The 22349-nt window shown below is 42.9% G+C and overlaps 1 protein-coding gene and 1 pseudogene across 3 annotated transcripts in view; both read left to right on the plus strand.

The window, feature by feature from the left end:
* OSMR (oncostatin M receptor) overlaps positions 1–22349 on the plus strand; it is a 345202-nt gene that overhangs the window by 76634 nt on the left and 246219 nt on the right. For all 3 annotated transcript variants that reach the window (XM_069221332.1, XM_069221326.1, XM_069221330.1), the window contains exon 2: positions 17396–17488. In XM_069221332.1, the coding sequence (XP_069077433.1) occupies positions 17416–17488 (73 nt within the window). In that variant the 5' untranslated portion in view covers positions 17396–17415. The remainder of the gene's footprint in view (positions 1–17395; positions 17489–22349) is intronic.
* On the plus strand, positions 11814–12443 carry LOC138294724 (large ribosomal subunit protein uL22m pseudogene; annotated as a pseudogene).

Raw genomic sequence — 22349 nt, forward strand, 5'->3', positions numbered from 1 at the left:
TATGCCACATTACGGGAAGATACTAATATACCCCCTGTCGGCTTACTCCTACATCGCTCTCCCACTAGAGCATTGCAGCAGGCCTGGGAGGAATCAATCAAGAACCTCCCACACACCTGACATTATAATATTTGCATGTACTTGGCGCAGGAACACACTTGATGCATTGGCTAGCAGAATCCCTGAGACACCACACCTCCCCTTCCCTCTATTAACACGGTTATGTGTGCATTGGGAGGCTCATAAGGATGCACCATACACAGATAAACAATGGTCTCAAATAGTTAGAGAGACCACTGAGGATGCCACGTAATGCTAGATTCTGCCTTGTTCAATGCTATACTATCCATCGAGCTTACCTGACACCACAGCAAATTAATTGCTTCTTCCACAGAACGGACGTGAGCTGCCCTCGATGTCAATTGCTGGATGCAGACATACAGCACGTTATGGTCCTGCCATATGCTACAGGACTACTGGAGGGCAGTAATGGATAGACTATAGTATTGTACAGACCGAACACTCACTAACACTTGGGAAACATGTATACTAATACTACTCCACCAAACTAAACATAACCGTGCCGCCTCCAGATTTCTTGATCTACGATTTATCCTAGCCAAAGGTTAGTTACCCGAAGATGGAAGAAAACTGAGGCGCCATGTTAGGGCGAGGAGCCCTAGTAAGGCAAGAAGAGGCAAGGATAATCAGAGCGGCAAAGTTCCTGACTCTGGGATGGTGGAATCGAGGCCCACTCTGGGGTGATGAGGATGCCAAGGATGGAGACCCTCATCCACAGTGGGGGTGAGGGTGGGCTGCTCATTGATGGAATCCCTTGGAGACACCAGGTACAAGAGCATTTAACGGGGAAAGTGCAAAGGAACAATAAAAACCCTTAGTGCCTGACTCCAAAATGGCCCCCACTTTGAAAACCAAGCCGCTTTTGAGTGAAAGGAGTGTGCCAGCCACCAATATATAATGCCAAACTCTGCAGTGCAACCGCTCGCAGCAGTGAGAATAGTACGGTCACCCAGTGTGATGCCTATAAAAATAAAGAAATAGAGGATATGGTTGACATGTTGAGGCCCCCCCAGGGTGAATAATAGGGAGGCGGGCCTGGGTCTGCACTGGCAGGGAGATCGATGGTACAAATAAGCCCATTGGGGGATGAAAAGTAATAGAGGAACGATGACCTCGACTAAAACTTTCCCACCTATAAAGTGCTGTACCTCTTTCCCTACACCGGCCAGTGGGGCTCTTTCGGCACTGTCACAGTCCTGTGATGAGAGGAATTCCCCTAAAACAATAAGCTAGGGCAACACAGCATGAAAAAGCTTGGAAACTGGTAAGGGAGAAACTGAAGGGATCCTGAGCATAACACAAACCTGTTCCTGCAATCTTTATGCTGCCAAAAAGGTTGCAGAAAAACCGAGTGTCCAGATATTGTGCCCCAGAAGAAATACAAGTCAAAGACCTGTCCAATAATAGAGAAGACAACATATCACTGACGAAGGAGGATCTCCTATCATCACTTTGGGAGTTCAAAATGGAACTACAGGAACAACTGAAAACAGACATGGCCACATCTCCATAGGCATTGAGAATACACCTCAACGGTAAATTTACCTCTTTACAATGAGACATAGACTCAGTAGGCCTAAGAGTTCAGGACGTAGAAGCTAAAACACTTGATCTAGAACACCGCACAGACTGGGTGGATGAACTCCCTCGCTCCCTTCAGCAACAACTGCAAGTGACAATCCTGAAACAGGACGACCTGGAGAATAGGTCTAGACGAGATTATATACAGATAAGAGGCCTAGAGAAGGGAGCTAAGGGCACAGACCTGGAGACCTTCATAGAGGGACTGTTTTCGGAGGTGCTCGGGCACACAAAGTTGAAACTCAAACTGGATAGAGTGCACAGAGTCGGGGGACCACTGATAGCAGACAGAGCATGACCCCAGGATTTTTTAACAAAATTGCACTCCTTCAAAGTGAAATAGGCTTTACTACAAGTAGCCCGAAAAGTAGACACAGTAACATTTCAAGGTGCCATATGCTCCCTCTACCAAGACATTGCACCAGCGGCCCTGGTGCGTCGCCAGTAGTTTCGTCCTGTCACTGAAAAGTTGAGGCATAACCATATCAAGTACCGATGGACATACCTCTTCAGCCACACCTTTGAGTTGCATATTAAATCACATCACAGATCTTAAAGAGGCGCGGACACTATTGGAATTACCAAGAGCTGAACTACAATACTCGCAAGAGGACAAAGGAGTGACAGGGCAGGGCACAAAGGGGTCACAGAGCGAAGGTCCCTGGCTATCACAGCAACATCAGAGATATCAGAGGAAACGATAAAAGAAACATAGGGCCTGATTACGACCTTGACGGAGGGGATTACTCCGTCCCAAATGTGACGGATATCCCATCCGCCGTTTTACAAATTCCATAGAATATAATAGAACCATAATGAGGCCCATAGTGCTCTGTCCCGACGCCAGGTCAGGCTGGGTTCTGGCTTATCATAATCCGCTAGTAGGCTGGAAGAAGGAAGCTGTTTGCGCTAAGTTCTTAGCCCCTAGCAGCCTGGGTCCTGGTTAATCCCACTAAATGAGTTCTAGGACACAGTGGAACTCGAAACCCTCCTTTGTAAATGAAAAAATTAATAACACACAAAATATCACTAAGAAACAGGCCTGGGGATAAACGTTTAACATGTTTTATTTTCTAAAACTCCAGGCTGGAGTATAAAATATGAATGGTAACCACACTGAATGAGAAAATAAATGCAGTAATGCATGTCATGGCCAGCAAAAACAATATGAACAATCCTAAAATAGATATTAAGTTTCTAGCATCATAACACCCTATCTCTACTTCTAAGTGGTATGCTAACATTTAGCAGAAGCAGAAAACAGCAAGCCTATGAATTGAGTTTCTTAAGATGGATCACTCAACATACCTTCTCTCAGTAAGAAATAGCTATTTGGCTATTCTCTATTACAGCCCATGCCCAGGAATGATAAGTAGCGCTGGGCTGAAGGCCACTTCTCTGAACCACTTTTAGAGCAGCTCCAAACTGAGGCATTTTGTTGCTTCAAACTGGCATGATCTTTGGCTTGATAGTTCCATCACAAGGCACCTAAAAACTAAGGTCAAATGCTGTGGTTCTAATGCCATCTGACTGCAGATTTTATCTTATGTTTATAAAATTGGAAACACTAAAATCTCAATAAGACAGAACGAGTATGGCGCTGAAAGCGTTATCTTGAATCACATGTAGATAATTTTCCCCATAACTAAAACAATTGAAACATGGCAGACCTTACTGCGAGCGTCCATATTTACTTGGCACCCATCATAACATAAACAACAAAAAATCGTCATCCCTGATAGGAGGCAGATAAGATACCTTCAAGCAAACCCATGATAAAAATAGAAAAGTCCTCAATGGGACTTGTCATGGTGTTTACAAGTGGTCCCTCTGGAAGGTAGCGAGACTGTTGCTGCAGTGATTTACCTTATGTAAGCTCAACAAGGCCTCCTCTTTACTTCCTGAATGATCTGGTCCCTGTTTAATCATATTCTGTGCCTCATGCTGAAACCATGAGCCACCACCCAAACAAGGTCACTATTACACCCCAGCACACCAATCAAGTTACAAAGGAGGCATATCACAAATGCAGGAGTTCTTTGAAGGGGGATTAAAACTGATCCCTGGTTCACAATGCGTCAGAGGTAACATGAGCTGGAATCACACCTTTTTTCAAATCTTTTGAGCCACTTGCTTCATCAAGTGGGGGCAGTCAAGGAACCTGCTGGATTTAGTCAGGTCATATTGCACCCAAGATAACAATCACAGGGTCAGTGCAGTGAGAGGCTTGAAGTACAACATCTCACCAGACTCGTACTGATTTAAATGCATTCTGCACAGTCAAGGTTCTATCAACACCAAGTCAACTTTCAGTGTCATTCAGTGATGGAGGGAACTCAACACACAGTAGATGCAAAGCCGAACATCACCTTGCGTTCTGCAGCATCTGTGGTAGGTGTTATGTTCTCTTGCTCAGCTCTCATGCTTCATCAGCCACTTGGTTGCACTCACATTTTCTGGACGGCTTTCTCATTCTGCAGGACACTTTCAGTACTTCTCATCATCTGAGATTGGCCTTGCTCTAACAATTGCAGAAATAAACACACTTCTTGCAAAGTTCTTAGATTCTCCAGGTCTGGTCCTGGCTTGGTAAGGAGGCTCCCCATTTAGGATCCAGACCTGGAGCTCAAACATTTCTCAAGTCCAAGGGGCTGTACTTCACTTCTACGCAACGGTATCCTCGCAAAATTGAGTTTGTGCCCACTATTTATACTTGGCTGTTAGAAAAGAAAATGTATTCTTGCTACCTGTTTTATTTTTGGTCACACCTACATTTAGGGGTCTTTAACAACTTCCTACAGGATGTCCTTGCCATAAACTCTGTGCTTCAGAATCAGGAGGAAGAGATGCTAGTGTCTGTGCCCTGTCAAAGAAGAACAAAGGCCACAAAGGAATGGAAAGCCCTCCCTGTTGCCCACTACACATATCTGTCTGGGTGACATTTGCGTGCCAAGGAAGCAGGATGATATCAGTGGTTTACACCTTTGAACATCAAAGTGCAGTTTCTTCACATCAACCAGATTCTGAGCTCTCATGCACTTCAAAAAGAGAGGTTGATGAATTTTCCTGAATGCCCACAATACACAAAAGTATGCAATCAGTTACTTCTCCTGATTCCATTTTGCAAGTCATTTGTACACAGGGAAGCTCCAGAATGGATTCTTGTCTCATGGAGAGAAAACATAAATTTTCCACATATGTCATATGTGAATTGACTGAAGAGCCTGGATGGGTTGTATGACAAAACCATGCATGCCATTACCACGTATGCCTTTACCACACATCCATTACCATGCATATCCCTTTACAGCACATACCTCCAAAATTAAAATGTAAGTATATCACAGGGAAGTAAACGCCCTTTACACACACATACATACACCCATACATATATATATATATATATATATATATATATATATATATGTGTGCATATATATATATATCTATATACATATATATATATATATATATATATAAAAACACACACATATATATTCCCTTAACAACCACAGACCGTAAACTCAACCACCCCTAAACCCTTGAGATACCCTTGCACCCAAATACCCTTATCCACACTAAACCTTAGAAATACCCCTGCCACCCAAATCCGCTGACCTACCACAAACCCTAAACATCGAACTAAAAGAAGGACCTGTGCTGGAGGGGTCGTTAAGAGCAGAGGCCATTAACAGCAAGGGCCGACTGGAGCCCAAAAGGAAGGTGGAGCAGGAAGTCTACGGGAGTTCTAATCATGCGGAGAAGGATGCTGCAGACGCGGAGAGGAGAAGAGTTCGAGCGGAGTTCACCTACCATCAAGCCAAGCCACAAGAATGCGGGGAGGCCAGGCGGAAGGAGGCACACTTGAGTGTGTGCAGGACTGCAGAGTCCCCAACCGGCAAGGCACATTGACACACCATGCTCCAGGAGGGCTCACAGGTTTTTACCTTTCAGTTATTTGAGGATGGATTTAGTTTGTATTTTTTTCTTTTCATTTTTTCTCTTTCACATTTGTTTCTGAGAAGAGATTGTATATACATATCTAATATACCAGGCTTGTTCATTAATGAACTTGTGAAGTGAATAATAGTAACACTATTAATGCCACTTATCAGATAGTTGATAGGATCAAAGGGAAAATGTAACAATTGAATGTAAGAGCGAAGGAATAGACAGAAGAGAAAAATATTTGAATAAACCACAGAAGATAGAAAGAACAGGAATTGGATAAAGAGGATAATTTAAAGGACCCAAAACATACCTATGTTTTGGTTTTCTGTGAGCGTGTCGATGAGACTACCTCAAGACGAACCTAGAAATCAGAAGAACAAGACTTCAAATATATTGCTACTAATCAGTTGGAACAAAGATAATCCTGTTTTTTGTGAAGAACTTTGTATGGGACAAGTTAATAAATATTTATCCCTGAGACAAACTATACTAAATATGAAGAGTTTATATCTGCCAAGCGACACCTTGCCACCCTACATCCTAAAAATACCCTTGCCACCCAAATACCCTCACCCACCCTAAACCCTAGACGCCCTTACCCTAATGTGAGTGTGTGTGTGTGTGTGTGTGTGGATGAGGGAAACTAGGTAGATCTTTTAACGGGAGAGGACAATATAACTCTCCCTGAATGTAACTGGCAAAAGGGCCTATCATTTCCCTTATAACCAGTTGCTATAATGAGAGGCGCTCCCTCACCGACCAGCAAGAAGACAGTAGTCATTCTCAGAAGGAAGGATTCCTTTCAGGTACCTCTCCGATCTGAGAGCCATTCTGTGGTGTCTCACAACATTGGATGGAAGATGCTCACTCACCACGCAGATGCATTATGTGCATGGGCTAAAAGATAAAGGAAACACATAACACAAAATGTAACAAAAGCATGTACTTGGATGCCTCCTGCAAAATTAGCACTGGACTAGACAAATTCAAGCAATCCGCCTATCACATTTTTATTTTCCTTAGTGTAATGTCTTAAGTGCAATGAGTAAGCCCAGGTTTTGGTCATGTCATCACTGTGCAATAGGAATCAAGCTAAACCTCATTGACAAGGCCTAACTAAGCCAAGACAGGTGTATTCCTGCTTGGAGGGGACCTGGCCTGTTACTTTAGAGTGGGCAGTTCCTTATGGAGCAGTACCAAACCTGACTGGCATATGGGATCATCCTGTTTGAGGTGGAAAAGTGGGCTAAAAAATGATGGACTGGGATGCAACGAAAGTAATTTCCAGAAGGTGAAATTCATTCAAGCATTCCAACTATCTCCTTTTTTGTTTTCCTTAGTGCAAAGTCCTAAGTGCATATGCCCGGCTATTGGTGCCATGCTCCCTGTGTCATATAAGCCAAGCTATACCTCACTGATGATGCCCAATTAGGCAGAAACCTATCTGGGTCTGCTTGTGCTCCTGGTTCAAGGGGACCTGACAAAAAGGGCTGAACTGTTCCTACTGGAGAAAGACCAAGGCTGATTTGGATATGGTTGGTTCCTGTCTAAGCTGGCACGGTGGGCAAAAAAAAAACAATGGGATTATACTAAAGCCAAGAGTGGAACCGAATCAAATTGAATAAAACTTATAGAGCTAACTTTCACCCAAGGAGGGCATCATGACTCTAAGTAATTGATGCAGAGTAATTAGCAGTGGCTGAGATTAATTCAAGCAATCCATCCATCATGTTTTTGTTTTCCTCAGTTACGGTGTCCTAAGAGCCCAGAAATGATTTAGTGCACACTGTACCATATGACTCGAGCAGTACTTCACTGGTCTTACTTAACTAGGTTGAAAGTGGTCTGTACTGGCTTGTGTTCCTGCTCAGAGAGGGCTTACCCTAACAGTTCAGGCTGGACTCTCCTTATTTAAAACAGGTCCAATACTCCATATGGCTTGTTCCCGTGGAGGTGGACTGATAGGCAAATAAACAATAGAGTGTATTGTGACTCAGAGTAATCACTTAAAGCTCAGATTAATTCACCACTCTTTTGTTTTCCTCAGTGTGAAGCCCTAAGTGCAGCAAGTATGCCCAGACACGATCCTTGGCACCAATACTTTACTGGCAAGTTCTAATTGGTTTCAAACTCGTCTGGAGTTGCTTATGGCTCCACTCGAAGGATTCATGGTTTGGCATTTCAGACAGGGATGTTCCTACTGGTATAGGACCAAATCTGCTTTGGATACTGCTAGTTCCTGTCTTCGGTGACATGGAGACCGGGATGAGGCCCCAAGTAAAATTCAAGTCCAACGTTTTTTTGTTTTTGTTTTCTCAGCATAGACCACAAGGCAGTTGCACACGAAGCCACAATACAATAGAATGCACAATGTAGAGGAGGTACACATTAAATCTTCCCAGAGTTACAAGTAAGTGGGCAAAAAGATTATAGATCGAGGTAAGAATATCTGGAAGCCACGCTCACCTAGAAGTTAGAGCACAAAGAGCAGTTCTTAAAATGTAGGCAGATGTTGTTGGATTAAGGTGCCACATGCATATGTTCCACAAGTAGCATGAGTTAAGGAGTGATTTAAACATTAGAAAAGAGGTAATCTTCTTCATCTGAAGGGGGAATGTTCCAGAATCTCCCAGCATTGCCACAGAAGGTTCTATAAAGTATGGTCTTCTTAAACAGAGGGGCAAGAAGAAGTCTTCTGGCTTTAAAAAAAAAAAGGTATGTTAACGTTACACCGTTTCGCACTCTCCATGGCATGAATTCAACCAAGTACCAGAGGAAGTGAAATAAATATCACACACTTTTTCACCGTCAATATCACAAGGTGTCCCCTTCTTCCACCCTTAGGGCCAGATGTATCAAGAATCCATTTTGCGAGTCTCAAAATAGCGCTTTTTAAGAAATCGCTATTTTAGAGTCGCAAATTGGTATGTATCATATTTGCGATTTGGTAATAGCGATTTCTTATAAATCGCAAATGCTATTACCGAATCGCAATAGCGATTCTGACCCCATTCGCACCCATATTTGCCAATTTTTTGCATTTACCAAATTGCGAATTCCTAACTGGAATTTGCAATTTCGGAAATGCAATCCCCAGGGTGCTGGGGGCCTAAGGCCCCCTCTGCTGCACCCCCAATTATTTTAGGACATGTAAGGCGCACACATGCCACATGCCAATTTTAAAAATGCATTTTTAATGCATTTTTAAAATTTGTACATGGTTACCACCAAATTGTATTTGGTGGTAATTGCGATTCCTTAATGCCCAATTCGCATTAAGGAAAAGCTTGATACATGTGCTTAAGAAATCGCAAATAAGGATTCCTTATTTGCGATTTCTTATTTAGAGAATTGCAATTTGCGATTCTCTAAACGGGGTCGCAATTTTAAGGAATCACTGTTTTAGCAATTCCTTAAAATTGCATAGCGAATGCCTTTCATACATAATGAAAGGCATTTTTGCATTCGGAAACGGCCAATCATACCGTTTGCGAATGCAAAAAACAGTGCAAATGTAGATAAACAATAGTGTTGCTTGGGGGAGCCCAAATCATATATTAAAAAAATGGAATGCGAACACAGGGCCCCCACCTAGGTAGGTGGAATGTGTACAGGGGAGCTGGGGGTACTAGAAAACCACAGAGGTAAGTACCACAATACTCTCCAGCAACCAAGAAAGCAGGAGTAAATCATTGGAATTTCCCCAAACAACCCAAATGAAAGGAAATAAAGAAAAGTCACCCAGAGAAGACTGCAAGAAACCAGTTGTGGATTCCTGGAGAAAAAGACCTGTGGAGAGAGGGGACCAAGTCCAAAAGTGTCAGTGGAGTCCAGGAGAAGTAGGAGCTACTACCCACCCACCTGTACTTGCAGGAGTTGGTCGACGGTGGGAATGAACAGGTCAACACTGCAGCCCTGGAGCTGGAGAAGAGTTACTATTGGATGCAGATGATGTCCCCCACTGGAGTGAACACTGCAGACGGGTGTCAGTGCAGGAATTCCACCAACAACCCGTGGCAAAGGCAAATTCGCAGTTAGTGGAAAAGTGGTGCTGCCGGGGACTTACAGGTCCAGGAGGACTTAACCCAGGAGGGGGAGTCATAGAGGACCGTCAGTGTCACAGAGGACTCAAAGGAGCAGAGGCAGCACCCTCAGGATGCCCATAGGATGGGTACACAGGAGTCATTGAAAGCGCCCTCGCAGCACTACAGAAAAGGATCCCACGCCACAAGAGAACCACGCAGAGGGCTGTGCTTGGCAGGAAGGAGTGCTGGGTGGGTGGTGCTGCATGTAGCCTGAAGATCCCTTGAAGGAGATGCCAACAAGCCTTGGAAGCTGCAAGAGACACAGTGCACGGGGTACTGTCCTGCATGAGAAGGCAAAGGCTTACTTCCACTAAAGTTGGACAGCTGGTAGGGAGGACCAAGAGGACTACTCTGGACCACCATCCATGATGCAGGATCCAGGCAGCTCAGGAGGAGAGAAGATCCATGCATCCAGTCGTCGTTGCAGTAGGTGCCTGAGGATGCAGGGGAGTGACTTCTTCACTCCATGGGGGATTCCTTCTTCTTCTTGTGCAGGCTGAAGAGTTGATGTCTTCTGAGGATGCAAGGCCAGGGAAATGTTGCAAAGCTGTCAAGAGCCGTGGAACCAAAGTTGCAGAAGAGTCTTCTGGTTTGCAGCGTTGTCGGTTCCTGGAGGGTCCAGCCGCAGTTCCAGGGGCCAGAAGTCAAATTGGAGGTTGCTGAGGAATCATGCTGGAGTCTTGCCGAATCTGAGGATTCACCCAAGAGAGAGACCCTAAATAGCCCTAAAAGGGGGTACTGGTCACCTAGCCAGGTAAGCACCTCTCAGGAGCGGGCTCTGATGTCACCTGCCTGGCCTGACCACTCAGATGCTCCCAGAGTTCCCTGCCTCCCCTTCGAAACAAGATGGCAGAACCCGGGGACCCTCTAGAGGAGCTCTGAGCACCACCCCTGGGGAGGTGATGGACAGGGGAGTGGTCACTCCCCTTTCCATTGTCCTGTTTCGTGCCAAAGCAGGGGCTGGGGGTCCCTGAACCAATGTGGACTGGTTTATGCAGGAGGAAACCAAATAGGTCCTTCAAAGCATACCAGTGGCTTTGGGAGGCTACCCGTCCCAAGCCAGTCACACCTATTACCAAAGGGAGAGGGTGTTACCTCCCTCTCCCAAAGAAAATCCTTTGTTCTGCCTTCCTGGGCTTGATCAGATCAAGCAGCAGGAGGGCAGAAACCTGTCTGAGGAGTGGCAGCAACTTGGGCTGCCTGGAAAACCCTGTAAGAGTGGTGGTAGCAATGCTGGGGGTCCTCTAAGGAGCCCCCAGAGTGCATGGAATCATACTTCCAATACCTGCAACAGTATTGGGGTATGATTCCGACATGTTTGATAACAAACATGCCCAGGTTTGGAGTTACCATTTGTAGCTGGACATAGGCAGTGACCTATGTCCAGTACAAGCGTAAAATGGCGTCCCCGCACTGACAAAGTCCAGGAAAATGGATCTGGAGTTTGTGGGGGCCCCTCTGCTAGTGCATGGGTGCACTCACACCGAGGTACCTGCACCCTGCCCTCTGGGCTGAGAGGGCCTACCTTGGGGGTGAATTATAGTGACCTGGTGCAGTAACCTGTGGTGAAAACAGGTGTAGGCACCTGTTTCATGCAGACTGCAATGGCAGGCCTGCAGAACCCTTTGCATGGGCTCCCTATGGGTGGCAGAATAACTGCTGCAGCCCATAGGGATCACCTGATACCCCAATGCCCTGGGAACCTAGTTACCATACTTGGGACTTACATGGGGGGGCAGTATGCCAATTGTGGAAAGAAAAAGAGAGCTTAACCACTGGGGTCTTGGTTAGCAGGATCCTAGTAGACTCAGTCAAACACACTGACAACAGGCAGAACAATGGGGGTAACCATGCCAACAAAGAGGGCACTTTCCTACAATAAGCATTTATGACCAGTCATCAACTGCATATACAATAACATTGACTCATTATTTTTGCTGTTAATTTTAAAAATGATCACCTGATACCCCGTAACAGTTTTTGTCATTTTCTCATTGTTTCACTCATTACATTTTATTCACTCTTAATAAATTTGATTGGGAATTTGGCAACAGGGATATATTCCAGGGGAGGGACCTGGCAGAGGCAGCCATTCCACACAGACCAGAGTGGAGCATGGCAGGAACACCGGGATGGTCATTGCTGCATACGATGCTGACATGGATGTCTGGGTCTCAATTGCTGGCCTCATGCAATGTTTCACAACTTTCCCTGTTCCACACAAGCACTGTAATGGAGAGAAGCAGGAACTGGGAGAGGAAAAACAGAATAGTGTACCCTTCACAGACTCCAGAAGAACCCAGGAGGCCAGCCGAAATATTTCATTGCCGAAAGCAAATTAAATACAGCAAGCATAAGAAGTGGTACTTAGCTAAAATGATTTGGGGCATGTTCACTGACCAGGCATTCATGTAACTGGAGTTTAATGACAAGGAAGGGGCTAAAATCATGCACGAGGTACTGTTAGAGGCCCGAGACCTGGCTGTGAGGAACCAAAATAGAGAGTACAAATCTAATCTCTATATAGCTCTATCTTTCTTTAATAAAAATAAATACCTGAAGCAGATCCGCCACCACGGTTGGGGCATGTTCGGTATAATCGACTGGTTATTCTGTCATTATTACATCAAGCTGGTTGAAGGACCCCCTCCTCCACTTAAGCCTGCTGTAACAGGCTTTGACCAATTCAAGAAGCATGTGCAGCAGGAAGGCCTGTGCTGTGATTACGTAGAGTATGCTGGCTAGTACCCCATTAATCTCTTTATGATTAGACCTAGAATCATTGCCAACAAAACAGGTCTGAGGCCTACATTGTATTGGCACAGACTTTGGGTTACCCCAGAATTGATCTCCTACTGACAGGTCTTGGAGGAGCTACTGGGACTAAATCAACGCTTGTTTCAGATTGGGTGTGGGCATATATGGACCACGCCCCTGGAAGCCATTGCGGTATCCAACGCACTGTTAAATGGTTCATACTGGCAGCACACACTTGAATTTCTTCTAGGGCAATCCATGGTAGGTACATTTACAGTCTCCTTTCTTGAGTGTAAAGAAAACCTTCTTGGATGAGATAGAATCCCCTCAAGCCAAGACACTTTACATGAAATTTCGACTAGGTACCTTGCCACTTTGCTCTGTTACAGCAAACTGGCAGCTTGCTCCCAAAGAGTCTGATGGGTTTTGTCTTTTCTGTACCAAGGTTACTGAAACGATTGACCATGTTGTAATTTTTTGTCCAACATACCTTGGGTACAGAAGGAGATGGGTTCCCCCGTTGTGTCACAACATGGGAATTTGGGACTACAGAGTAGTAATTAGGATCCAGAGAAGTGATGTCAGACACCCTATTGTGTTTGGGGTATCATGCTTTCTGTTACATATGTGGAGGCTCAGACAAAAAAGATGACAGTATAGTGGCCCATCTCTGAAGCATGTCAGAACGTTTCTTATTTTTCCTTATACCATCATATCACCTTTAAGAAAGGATTTACAGTAGATATTTCTCAAGGGATTAGGGCCCCATGTGGATAAATCATTATAACAACTACTTTTCTCCCATATATTTACCCTTCTGGGTTGGCCTTGATAACCCAGAGCATCCATGGTTGGGCACTAAAAGTGTACTGAGATGTCATTTTCATAATACAGAACTGGTTCTTGTTTTGCACACTGAATTGTTTTTTAACTCATTTTAATGTGTAGTATCTAAATGTTTGTATGTGTTTTATATTATAATATTTTGTGTGGTTTTATGGCTGTAAAGCGATTAAAGATTATTTCAAGTCAAGTTTGGGAAGTTTATCAGTTTTAAGAAGTTCTTAGTCCACTTTCCCTTATAACGTAATTGAGCTGCAAGGTAACTTGTCAGTGCTGTGGTTTGCAGAAGGTATGACAAAATAGTTTGCAAAAGCATTTTTTGCAAACATAAAGGACCAGATTTACAAAGCAATCTGCAAACCTATGTTCAATTCAGAAGCACAAATAGCATGATTTACAAGGGCAACTTCACCTTTGCAATTCACAGGTGTGAAATGCACCTTTTAATCTGTTTTTGTAAATCTGGTCCCAGGTGCTAGGAGTAGGCATTCCATGGTGGCTAACCATGCAAATGTATGAACAAGTCAAAGTCATTATTTCTATTCCATTTATAACCTCAAAATGGAAGTAGATTTAATTCTGTCAAGACCAGAATTAAACCTCTATGCTGTGTGACAATGGGAATGAACACCCCAAAAGTGGGGATAAGGAGAAGGGGGTTCTCCTAAGGGAAGTATAGTTTTCCTATGGGAATGGTGGGATGGGGACAAAAAAGTTACAGTGTGCAAATCCTCATTTGTTCAATATTAGCACAGCTGTGTTCTATGTGCCATTATCAGGTGCACTGCTTATTAATGTTGGTGCTGTTGGAGAGTTGGACCTTCGCAGCTTCCACAGAGTATGTCTGGAATTCTTTGTGAACTAAAAAAAAAACTGAAAATATAAACCCATGGAGAAGGATGTTCAGTTTATTTTTGTTATTCAGACTTTATAAAATGCCACACTCTCAACCTAAAAAACTTTGTCCACAATTTTTCACCAAGATAATTGTAAATCATCCTAAATACACTTCCAAAATATGTGGGTGAGGGTTATTTTACTGTTGTGACTCTTCTCTTACCATATTTATGGCAAGCGATTAATAGCATGGTAAGATACAGATTTTTTTATTTTTATAATGCAACATTTATGTAAATTTGAGATTTTAAGTCTATGCTTTAGAATCTATGGATATGCAAAACATGTTTTACAGTCTACCTTTCCATATGCTACCGTGTGAAATATACTGCTAAGTATAACAGGCCTTTTTGGTGCTAGGAGAAGACATACTATTACATACCATTTCATATATCAGACTAGCTTGATTTTAAACATGGGATATTAAGGTTTATGGCATATTTCAAGACTTCCTGCTACAGAAACACTATAAGGATACTTAAATCTAGATATCTATCATCTCTGCATTTGTTAGGAACGCTTTAAAAAAAATCAATTGTACTGTAAATGTATGACAGCTAGATAGTAAGAAATCAGTACAAAATATTGTAGTCCAACTGTAATACCTAATTTACAACTGTTGGGGGAAGGAACTGTATTGTCCAGATATTTTGCGTTTACAATATTTCTTAAAGTGCTGCTGAAGCATTTTCATCCTTTGCAGCAGTCAATGCTCAATGAGGTCAATGGATCTTTGGACCCTGCATAGGATGTAATAGAACCATACAACACAGTTTCAATACAAATCAGTTTAGTTACACAGTATCACCAATGTGGCAATACAAGGACAACTCCAGTGAAGCTCAAATTCATGTAGACAATTCACAAGTCAAAGTTATAAAGATACAGAATTACCAAGGGTTGCCCAAAGCTATGAAATTAGTCAAGACAATGCAAAAAATCAAGAAGCTTATATGAGATACAGAAAAAAACGCTGCTCAGTATTGATAAGCATTAGTGCAATTCAAATCATCAAAGTTCAATTTAGCTTGGCACAGGGAAATCCTACTAAGCCAAATTGACCCCAAATTGAGGTAAAATGTGTGGGGCAGAGCAGATGTGGGCAAAACACAAACAGGGCAAAAAGAATTAGCAAAAAGGTAATCTCAGGCAACAGGGTACTAACTAAAGTGGGTAAAAGATAGCTAAAGAGGAAAAGCATCAGCATGTCAGAAGCTCAGTCAAGAATCTTCTGCAAGGATTAGGAAGAAACTCCCTAACTGTCAGCAAGGTGTTTCAAAGGGGCAAAAGGCAGAGAGGAAGATATCTCTATAAGGGGCCCAGCATGCAAAGTTCTCCTTCTGCAAGGGTTCTGATCAAAGGAGAATCTATCCAAAGTTCAACAGGTCATCGGTATATCAAAGTTCATATGGCCATCTGATTCGTTCAGGACAACAGTTTATTTTACGTTGAAGGGGCATCATCCAATAGAAATCGATCACACTGCTCCGGTTTTAAACAATCTAATTTCTTCCCAGGTATGTTATGAGAAAATCATTCATACATGTAGCTGCACTCGAGTTTGAAATAAATGTTTAAATTGCTAGTCCACAGTCACGGATGTTCCACATCCAAGGTCCAATTTGGGCAACTGTCTATGTATAAAACAATAGAAGTCTATTACCAAAACTAGCCTTCTCAAGGGGATGAAGTCTGAAAGGAAAATTCACGCTAACAGAATAATATAGCATTTTCTGCACAGATACGAAATACAGGGCCTAGCAGGCCTTACTTAGGCTAATGCAAGTGCATTAATACAGCTCATTAATTAATATGTTCTGATAAACACATTTTAAAGTGCAAACCTATAAAGTCGACATTAATAATGTCCCATTAATTTTCATATTACAATAACTTCAAACAAATTAACTCTGTTAATACATTTTAGTCAATATAGCATTTCTCTATTTTTGAACAAATTTAAATCATGAATCATTCCAAATTCACTATCTTTTCAATACATACTATTAGTTTAGAGCCTAAATCACATCATAATATCAATTTAATTCTTCAAACATTTAATTAAACTTTGATACCATCAGGGTTTCTGCATTAGTCTAAACGAATGCACATTTAAAATGACTTCTCAGCGCATCATTCTACAATCAAACTATTAATACCTTGATTAACATAAAGCATAAACTGTCACAGATAAATGACTTCTGTGACATGAGGGACAGCACTGATGCTTCTGCTACATCAGTGGTCCATGCCTAGTTGGAAAATGCAGTGATGTGATGTAGTTTATTTAAAAAAATTGTTTGTTAGCAAGCGCACGCTTCTCAGCTGTTCAGTGGTCTATTTTCAAACCTGTTGCCTTTTATCATGCAGCAATTGATGCACACCTTCCCTTTCCTTAATTAGCCACGCGGTTATCTGGCTGTGTGAAACATATTCGCTCTCCTTATGTTATGTTATGTTATGTTATGTTATGTTATGTTATGTTATTTGTACTTGTAAAGCGCCTGACTACCCGGAGGCCTCGCAGCGCTAAAGGACAACAACAGGAGCCAGAGCAGGAAACTAAAGTTTAAAAAGCCAGGTTTTGATCGCTTTTCGAAAATTAAGTTTGTGGCTAGTTAGTCGAATACTAAGGGGGAGGGAGTTCCATAATTTGGCTCCCCGATATTCCATCGTCGCACCACCCCATCTAGCTTTTTTTAACTTTAGGAAGTACAGCTAAGGCTGTAGATGCAGATCTAAGAGCTCTGACGGGTTTGTAAAAGGTGGCTAATGTTTTCAACAAATGAGGTCCTCTATTATGCAATGATCTGTGAATGATGCAAAGGGTTTTTAAATGTATACGCTGTTCCACCGGAAGCCAGTGGAGAGCGGACAAGGCCCGTTTAACTGAAGTATGCCTTGGAATATCAAGCAGAAGACGCGCTGCGGCATTCTGAACCATCTGCAATTTGCTGACCACATATTTGGGAGAGCCAAGAAATAAACTATTACCATAGTCGAGTTGAGACAGAATGATTGCTTGTACAATAAGTCTTTTTGCCAGAGGGGGGAGTATTACAAGTACTTTTCTCAAAAGTCTTAATGACACAAAACAGGCAGCAGACATTTTTTTGGCATGATGTTCCAGGGTAAGATGAGGGTCTAACCAAATTCCCAAGCTTTTATAGTATAAACTGATTGTCTGTGTTCTATTCCAGCATTCTCTTCAGGAAAGTCAATGGATCTTTTTCTGATTCGGACAGGAATAATCATCTGGGCGGCAGCGAATCTCAAAATGTGCCAGTGCTCAGGTGGGTGTTGTATTTCTTATCATTTTACATCCAATATTTCGTTGTTTTCTTCGATGTACATAGAGGTGCATAACCCCGCTTAACATGATATAAGTAGAGTAATTATATGTGCGTTTTTATATTTATATAAAAATGTTGTAGAAACTCGCTGTCAGGAATGATATCACAAAGAAAACCTCCAAAACATGCCCCAAATGGTATATTTGATAAAGAAGAAAGTGGTTGAATATAAGGAAGGTATGACTTAACATAGATATTTGCAGAAGAGGGGGAGGAGGTGGACACGAGAAGGTAAAAGGTAGAACAAGACATTTAGGGGGTCATTCTGACCCTGGCGGTCATGGACCGCCAGGGCCAACGACCGCGGAAGCACCGCCAACAGGCTGGCGGTGCTTCTGGGGCCATTCTGACTGCGGCAGTAAAGCCGCGGCCAGAGAAAAGGGAAACCGGTGGTTTCCCGCCGGTTTCCCGCTGCCCCAGGGAATCCTCCACGGCGGCGCTGCAAGCAGCGCCGCCATGGGGATTCCGACCCCCTTCCCGCCATCCTGTTTCTGGCGGTTTTCACCGCCAGAAACAGGATGGCGGGAACGGGTGTCGTGGGGCCCCTGGGGGCCCCTGCAGTGCCCATGCCACTGGCATGTGCACTGCAGGGGCCCCCTAACAGGGCCCCGTTAAGATTTTCAGTGTCTGCTTGGCAGACACTGAAAATCGCAACGGGTGCAACTGCACCCGTCGCACACCAGCAACTCCGCCGGCTCCATTCGGAGCCGGCTTCCTCGTTGCTGGGGCTTTCCCGCTCGGCGGGCGGGCGGCCTTTTGGCGGTCGCCCGCCAGCCCAGCGGGAAAGTCAGAATGACCCCCTTAGAGATTAGAGTCAGAGTTGGGGAAGGCTACAGTTGAACATATTTAAATGGAACACACGTGAGGCAGTGCAAATCAGCCGGGGAGATATAGGTAGCATGACGGTTCCTTGCTCCTCTCTGACATCTGTTTCTAATACCACCACTAACGATATTAACAATGTCACATGTAGTCTCTGCTTGTTGCCATCGTAAGGGACACTTAGGCTGTATTATGTCTACTTATGATGACATCAGTGAGTCGAGCACAGCATGGGATGAGTAGAGACGATATAGCAGTTGTTCCTTTATTATTACACTTTTTCCACACTGGAGACAATATGAAGTTATTATTTAGCACATTCCTTTGGCAGTGGTAGTTGGAAAGCTCAGAAATCTCATGATCCACGTGTTTTTAGTGGTTTTGCCCCATTGCAGTGTTCTATGTCTAAACATTAAAGGAGGGGGAAAGTGCTGCAACACATGCAGAAACGATCCATGCACAATTTGCACATAAAATAAATAAATACTTCCCAAGGAAATCATCCACTGAAAATTGCACATTTGAAAGCAAGTGCAGTGCATCTGCAATTGTTGGTGCCTGTGGTTTGCTAACCTCGGTGGCTTTGATGTAAGTACCTTCTCCTACCTCATGCTTCAATTGTGAATGACCATCTTTTCCACTCTTCAGATCCTAATCCTGAAATGTTCTCCCCCTCTGAAGGGGGAGTGGCCGGAAGTTACAACCAGAAGGCTGCTTAAACATAATACCAGTAAAGGGAGTGGTTTTAATTGAGTGTGCGGTTCTTCTAAACATTGAAGGACTGATGCCAACACGGCTAGCACCACATTTAGGTGGGCAGCGGTGTACTAATGTATCCATTTCAAGGCACCAAGGCACTCTGCCAGTCTGGCACCAGCAGATTTTGGAGGTTTCATAGCTCCAAGCCTCCACCCAAACTACAAATGTACTGGGTAGAGGCAATTTAATTATGGGCAATCTCATTTGAAGCATCTGTCTTATTAAGCATTTTTAACATCCTTACTCATTTTCTAATCATAGTTATTAAATGTAATCTTTTGGACACATTGACCTTTTAATCTGTTGCCTGTTTTAATAAGAATTCCTGTGATTTGGGGGAAAACTCACTCTAGAGCTCATTAATCTGTAGCCCTTGGTCTAAATTATTCTGAAATCTGTTTAGCTTACCTCTAGCTGCTTTCAGTTCGTTTATACTTCTTTCTCCGCTATTCACACACATTATAGTCTATTTCTGACATCACTAGTCAGTTACAATAAGATGATGACACAGCTACTCTGCTGTAATAAGATAGTACATTTGGGTTATAGCGAGACAAAATCTGCTGCAAAAATCAGATGACAGTGTGAAAGAAAGGTCACCCAGCAGAATTTCAACTGTTGTTTAAACAACGGTAGAGAGAAGTAGCTTTTCGACATTTCTGATCTACTTTTTTCTAAAAATGGGCAAAGAAGAAAAGAGAGATTTATGGAAGTATGCTCATTCGCTTCACTGTTAGAATTCATTACATGAAAGTGGCAGTCTGCCTTCCACACGTTCTGAACCACGTCAATTTTAAAGTCACATCAAAATGTGCAAAATATTTTTAAACCTATTATTAGCTGCCTATTGCTATTTTTTTACACACCACAGTTTCCCCATTTATTCTACTTAACAGCAACTTTATTATTGCTTTAAAATGAAAGAGCAATAAACAAAGGACCGAGTCTTTTGTGAAAGGGTAAAGGTTTTTCCATATTTTATACGGAGTAAGATACAACTTGTCAGGATTTAAAATGATATTTAAAGCCACCTCGGAATTTCACACAGCATTTAGCTTAATTTCTGTATATTATCACAGAATCTTTAGTTGAATTGCAGTGTATATGCATGGTACAGAATCAGTGATCCATATATCTAGAGAAAGCCTTCAAACTCTGTGTCACTATCAGCCACCTGAGCTCCAACTATTCTCAAGCCAAATGCATGCCCTTTGTTCAAAATTGTTCCTCTTGGCTAATGTTGTCTTTGTTTTTCTTGTCACTACTCATGGTTTTCCATATCTTCAACGCACTGTAAAGTTTTCGCACATACAGAGAGCTACCGACCATTTTCTCTGAAATCCCTTTGATTAATTGAACACCCAAATGAATTAAAGCATGGCTATAACTAGAGCCCATCACCTCCTTCCCATACTGGTCAGGCCAGCTGGCCCTCTGCGGCAGCCACCTTTACAAATGTGTATATTTACAAAGCGTACACTTACTCTTGAACATCAGCCTACTTTCAACTGATATTAGCATTCTAAATTGCTTTCTCGTCAATTGCCCAGGTTCAGAAAGTTGTACAGAAACCCAGCTAAAATATTTAAATTAAATATTTTCCTGACTGAAAATGGTTGCAAAATAACATGATAAACATGTTTTTCATACATTTTTATGAAGGACGCCTAGTTAGCTTATTCCTAAACTTAATTCGAACAGACAATGTATTTATGAAATTACGAGCGTTTAGTGTTGGGTCATAAGAAATTCACACACAGTTTAGAGGTTTTAGGAATTTGATTTGTTCCGCACTCTTGTAAGGGTAAACATGGCCACACCTCCCCCTTTGTTTAGCTGAAACACATCTTCAACATAAGGTTGTCTATGGAGGACCTCCTAAGGAGGGAGTAGATCGACTGTGCAGATAAATGCAGTCTGAAGACCAATAGCTGCTCATCCACTGCACATCCACCCTTACCAGACTAGCTTGCAGCCAAGGTGCACGGCCTATCACTCGCACCTGCACACCATGGAGGCGTTTTAGTATTGAGTGCCCTGCAAAGTATGTATATTCCATGTCAGTGGGCCAGAAAACTGCAGTTGCCAATGCATTCTAGTAAACTGAAATTATTGGTTATCATTGTGACTGCCTGTTCAATGCGTACAGTAAAAGCTTTATCGTTTATCACTATGCAATCTGCCTGTAAAAGGGTTGTTCTTCTCCAATTCAAAAAGATTTAAAGAAATCTTTAAATCTTTTTACGAAATTTTAAGAAATCTCACAAGACGCAAACTGCAAGTCCTTGCAGGGAGAAGGCGGGGCAAAGGAGCAGCTCCCCCACTTCACTTAAATTGACAAGGGAATCTATTATTAGTTTAAGCCTGCCTCGCTAAGTATTAAAGCGATATTGACTGCCCTAGCTGTCATCAACGACAGCTTCAACTGAGAGACTGGATGGAGATGTCCCATGTAGGCCTCCATCTCTGCTTTTGCAGCTGTTCTGCTGATGGAATCCTGCCTCGGGCACATTAACGAGACACGTTTTTTGCGATTCCTCTGTCACAGTGGGAGTGTTGGGCGTGTCCCGTCACAGAAGTTGCGTAAACACAAAGCTTGGATGTGCTCAGCCAGTGGTTCATCAGACCCTATGTGAGGTCATTCTTCCCGTCCCAGCGCTCAATGTTTATAATATATTTGCCTACATTTCTGTGGAAGACACACTTACAGGCTGCGTTCTCATCAACGATTGTAGAAAACCGCAACCTCAGAAGCAAAACTCACAAGCATTTTCAATAAAGCTGAATGTACAACTTGGAATTACTTCCCCTGTTCCCCTAGATAAGATCCATTGAACTCCCATACCTCATTGTGAGGTGACCTTGATGTTCAGTGTTGCCACTCACTGTATTTTCTGTGGGTGAAAACCGTGTGACAGGCAAAATAAGTAAAAACGTATACATCTATGCAGCAGGACGGCCCAGTGAGATGAAAGCTCGCTTCTGAAATATGATCTGCAGGTCAAGGGTTCGAATGCAGGGAAGGCAGACAGCCTTCTGTCCTCTGAGTTCATTCGTGAATCATAAATTGAAGGAAAGGTCACCCAGCAGAATTTCAACTGTTGTTTAAACAATCGAAGCCTGAAGTAGCATATGAAGTGCTGAATACAAAAATATTATTATAACACCGAGTTTCTCCTTTATCAGAGTCATTGAAATAATGTGATTTTGCGGCTGCAGA

This window comes from Pleurodeles waltl, chromosome 1_1 (genome assembly GCF_031143425.1).
Source record: "Pleurodeles waltl isolate 20211129_DDA chromosome 1_1, aPleWal1.hap1.20221129, whole genome shotgun sequence".
Lineage (NCBI taxonomy): Eukaryota > Metazoa > Chordata > Amphibia > Caudata > Salamandridae > Pleurodeles > Pleurodeles waltl.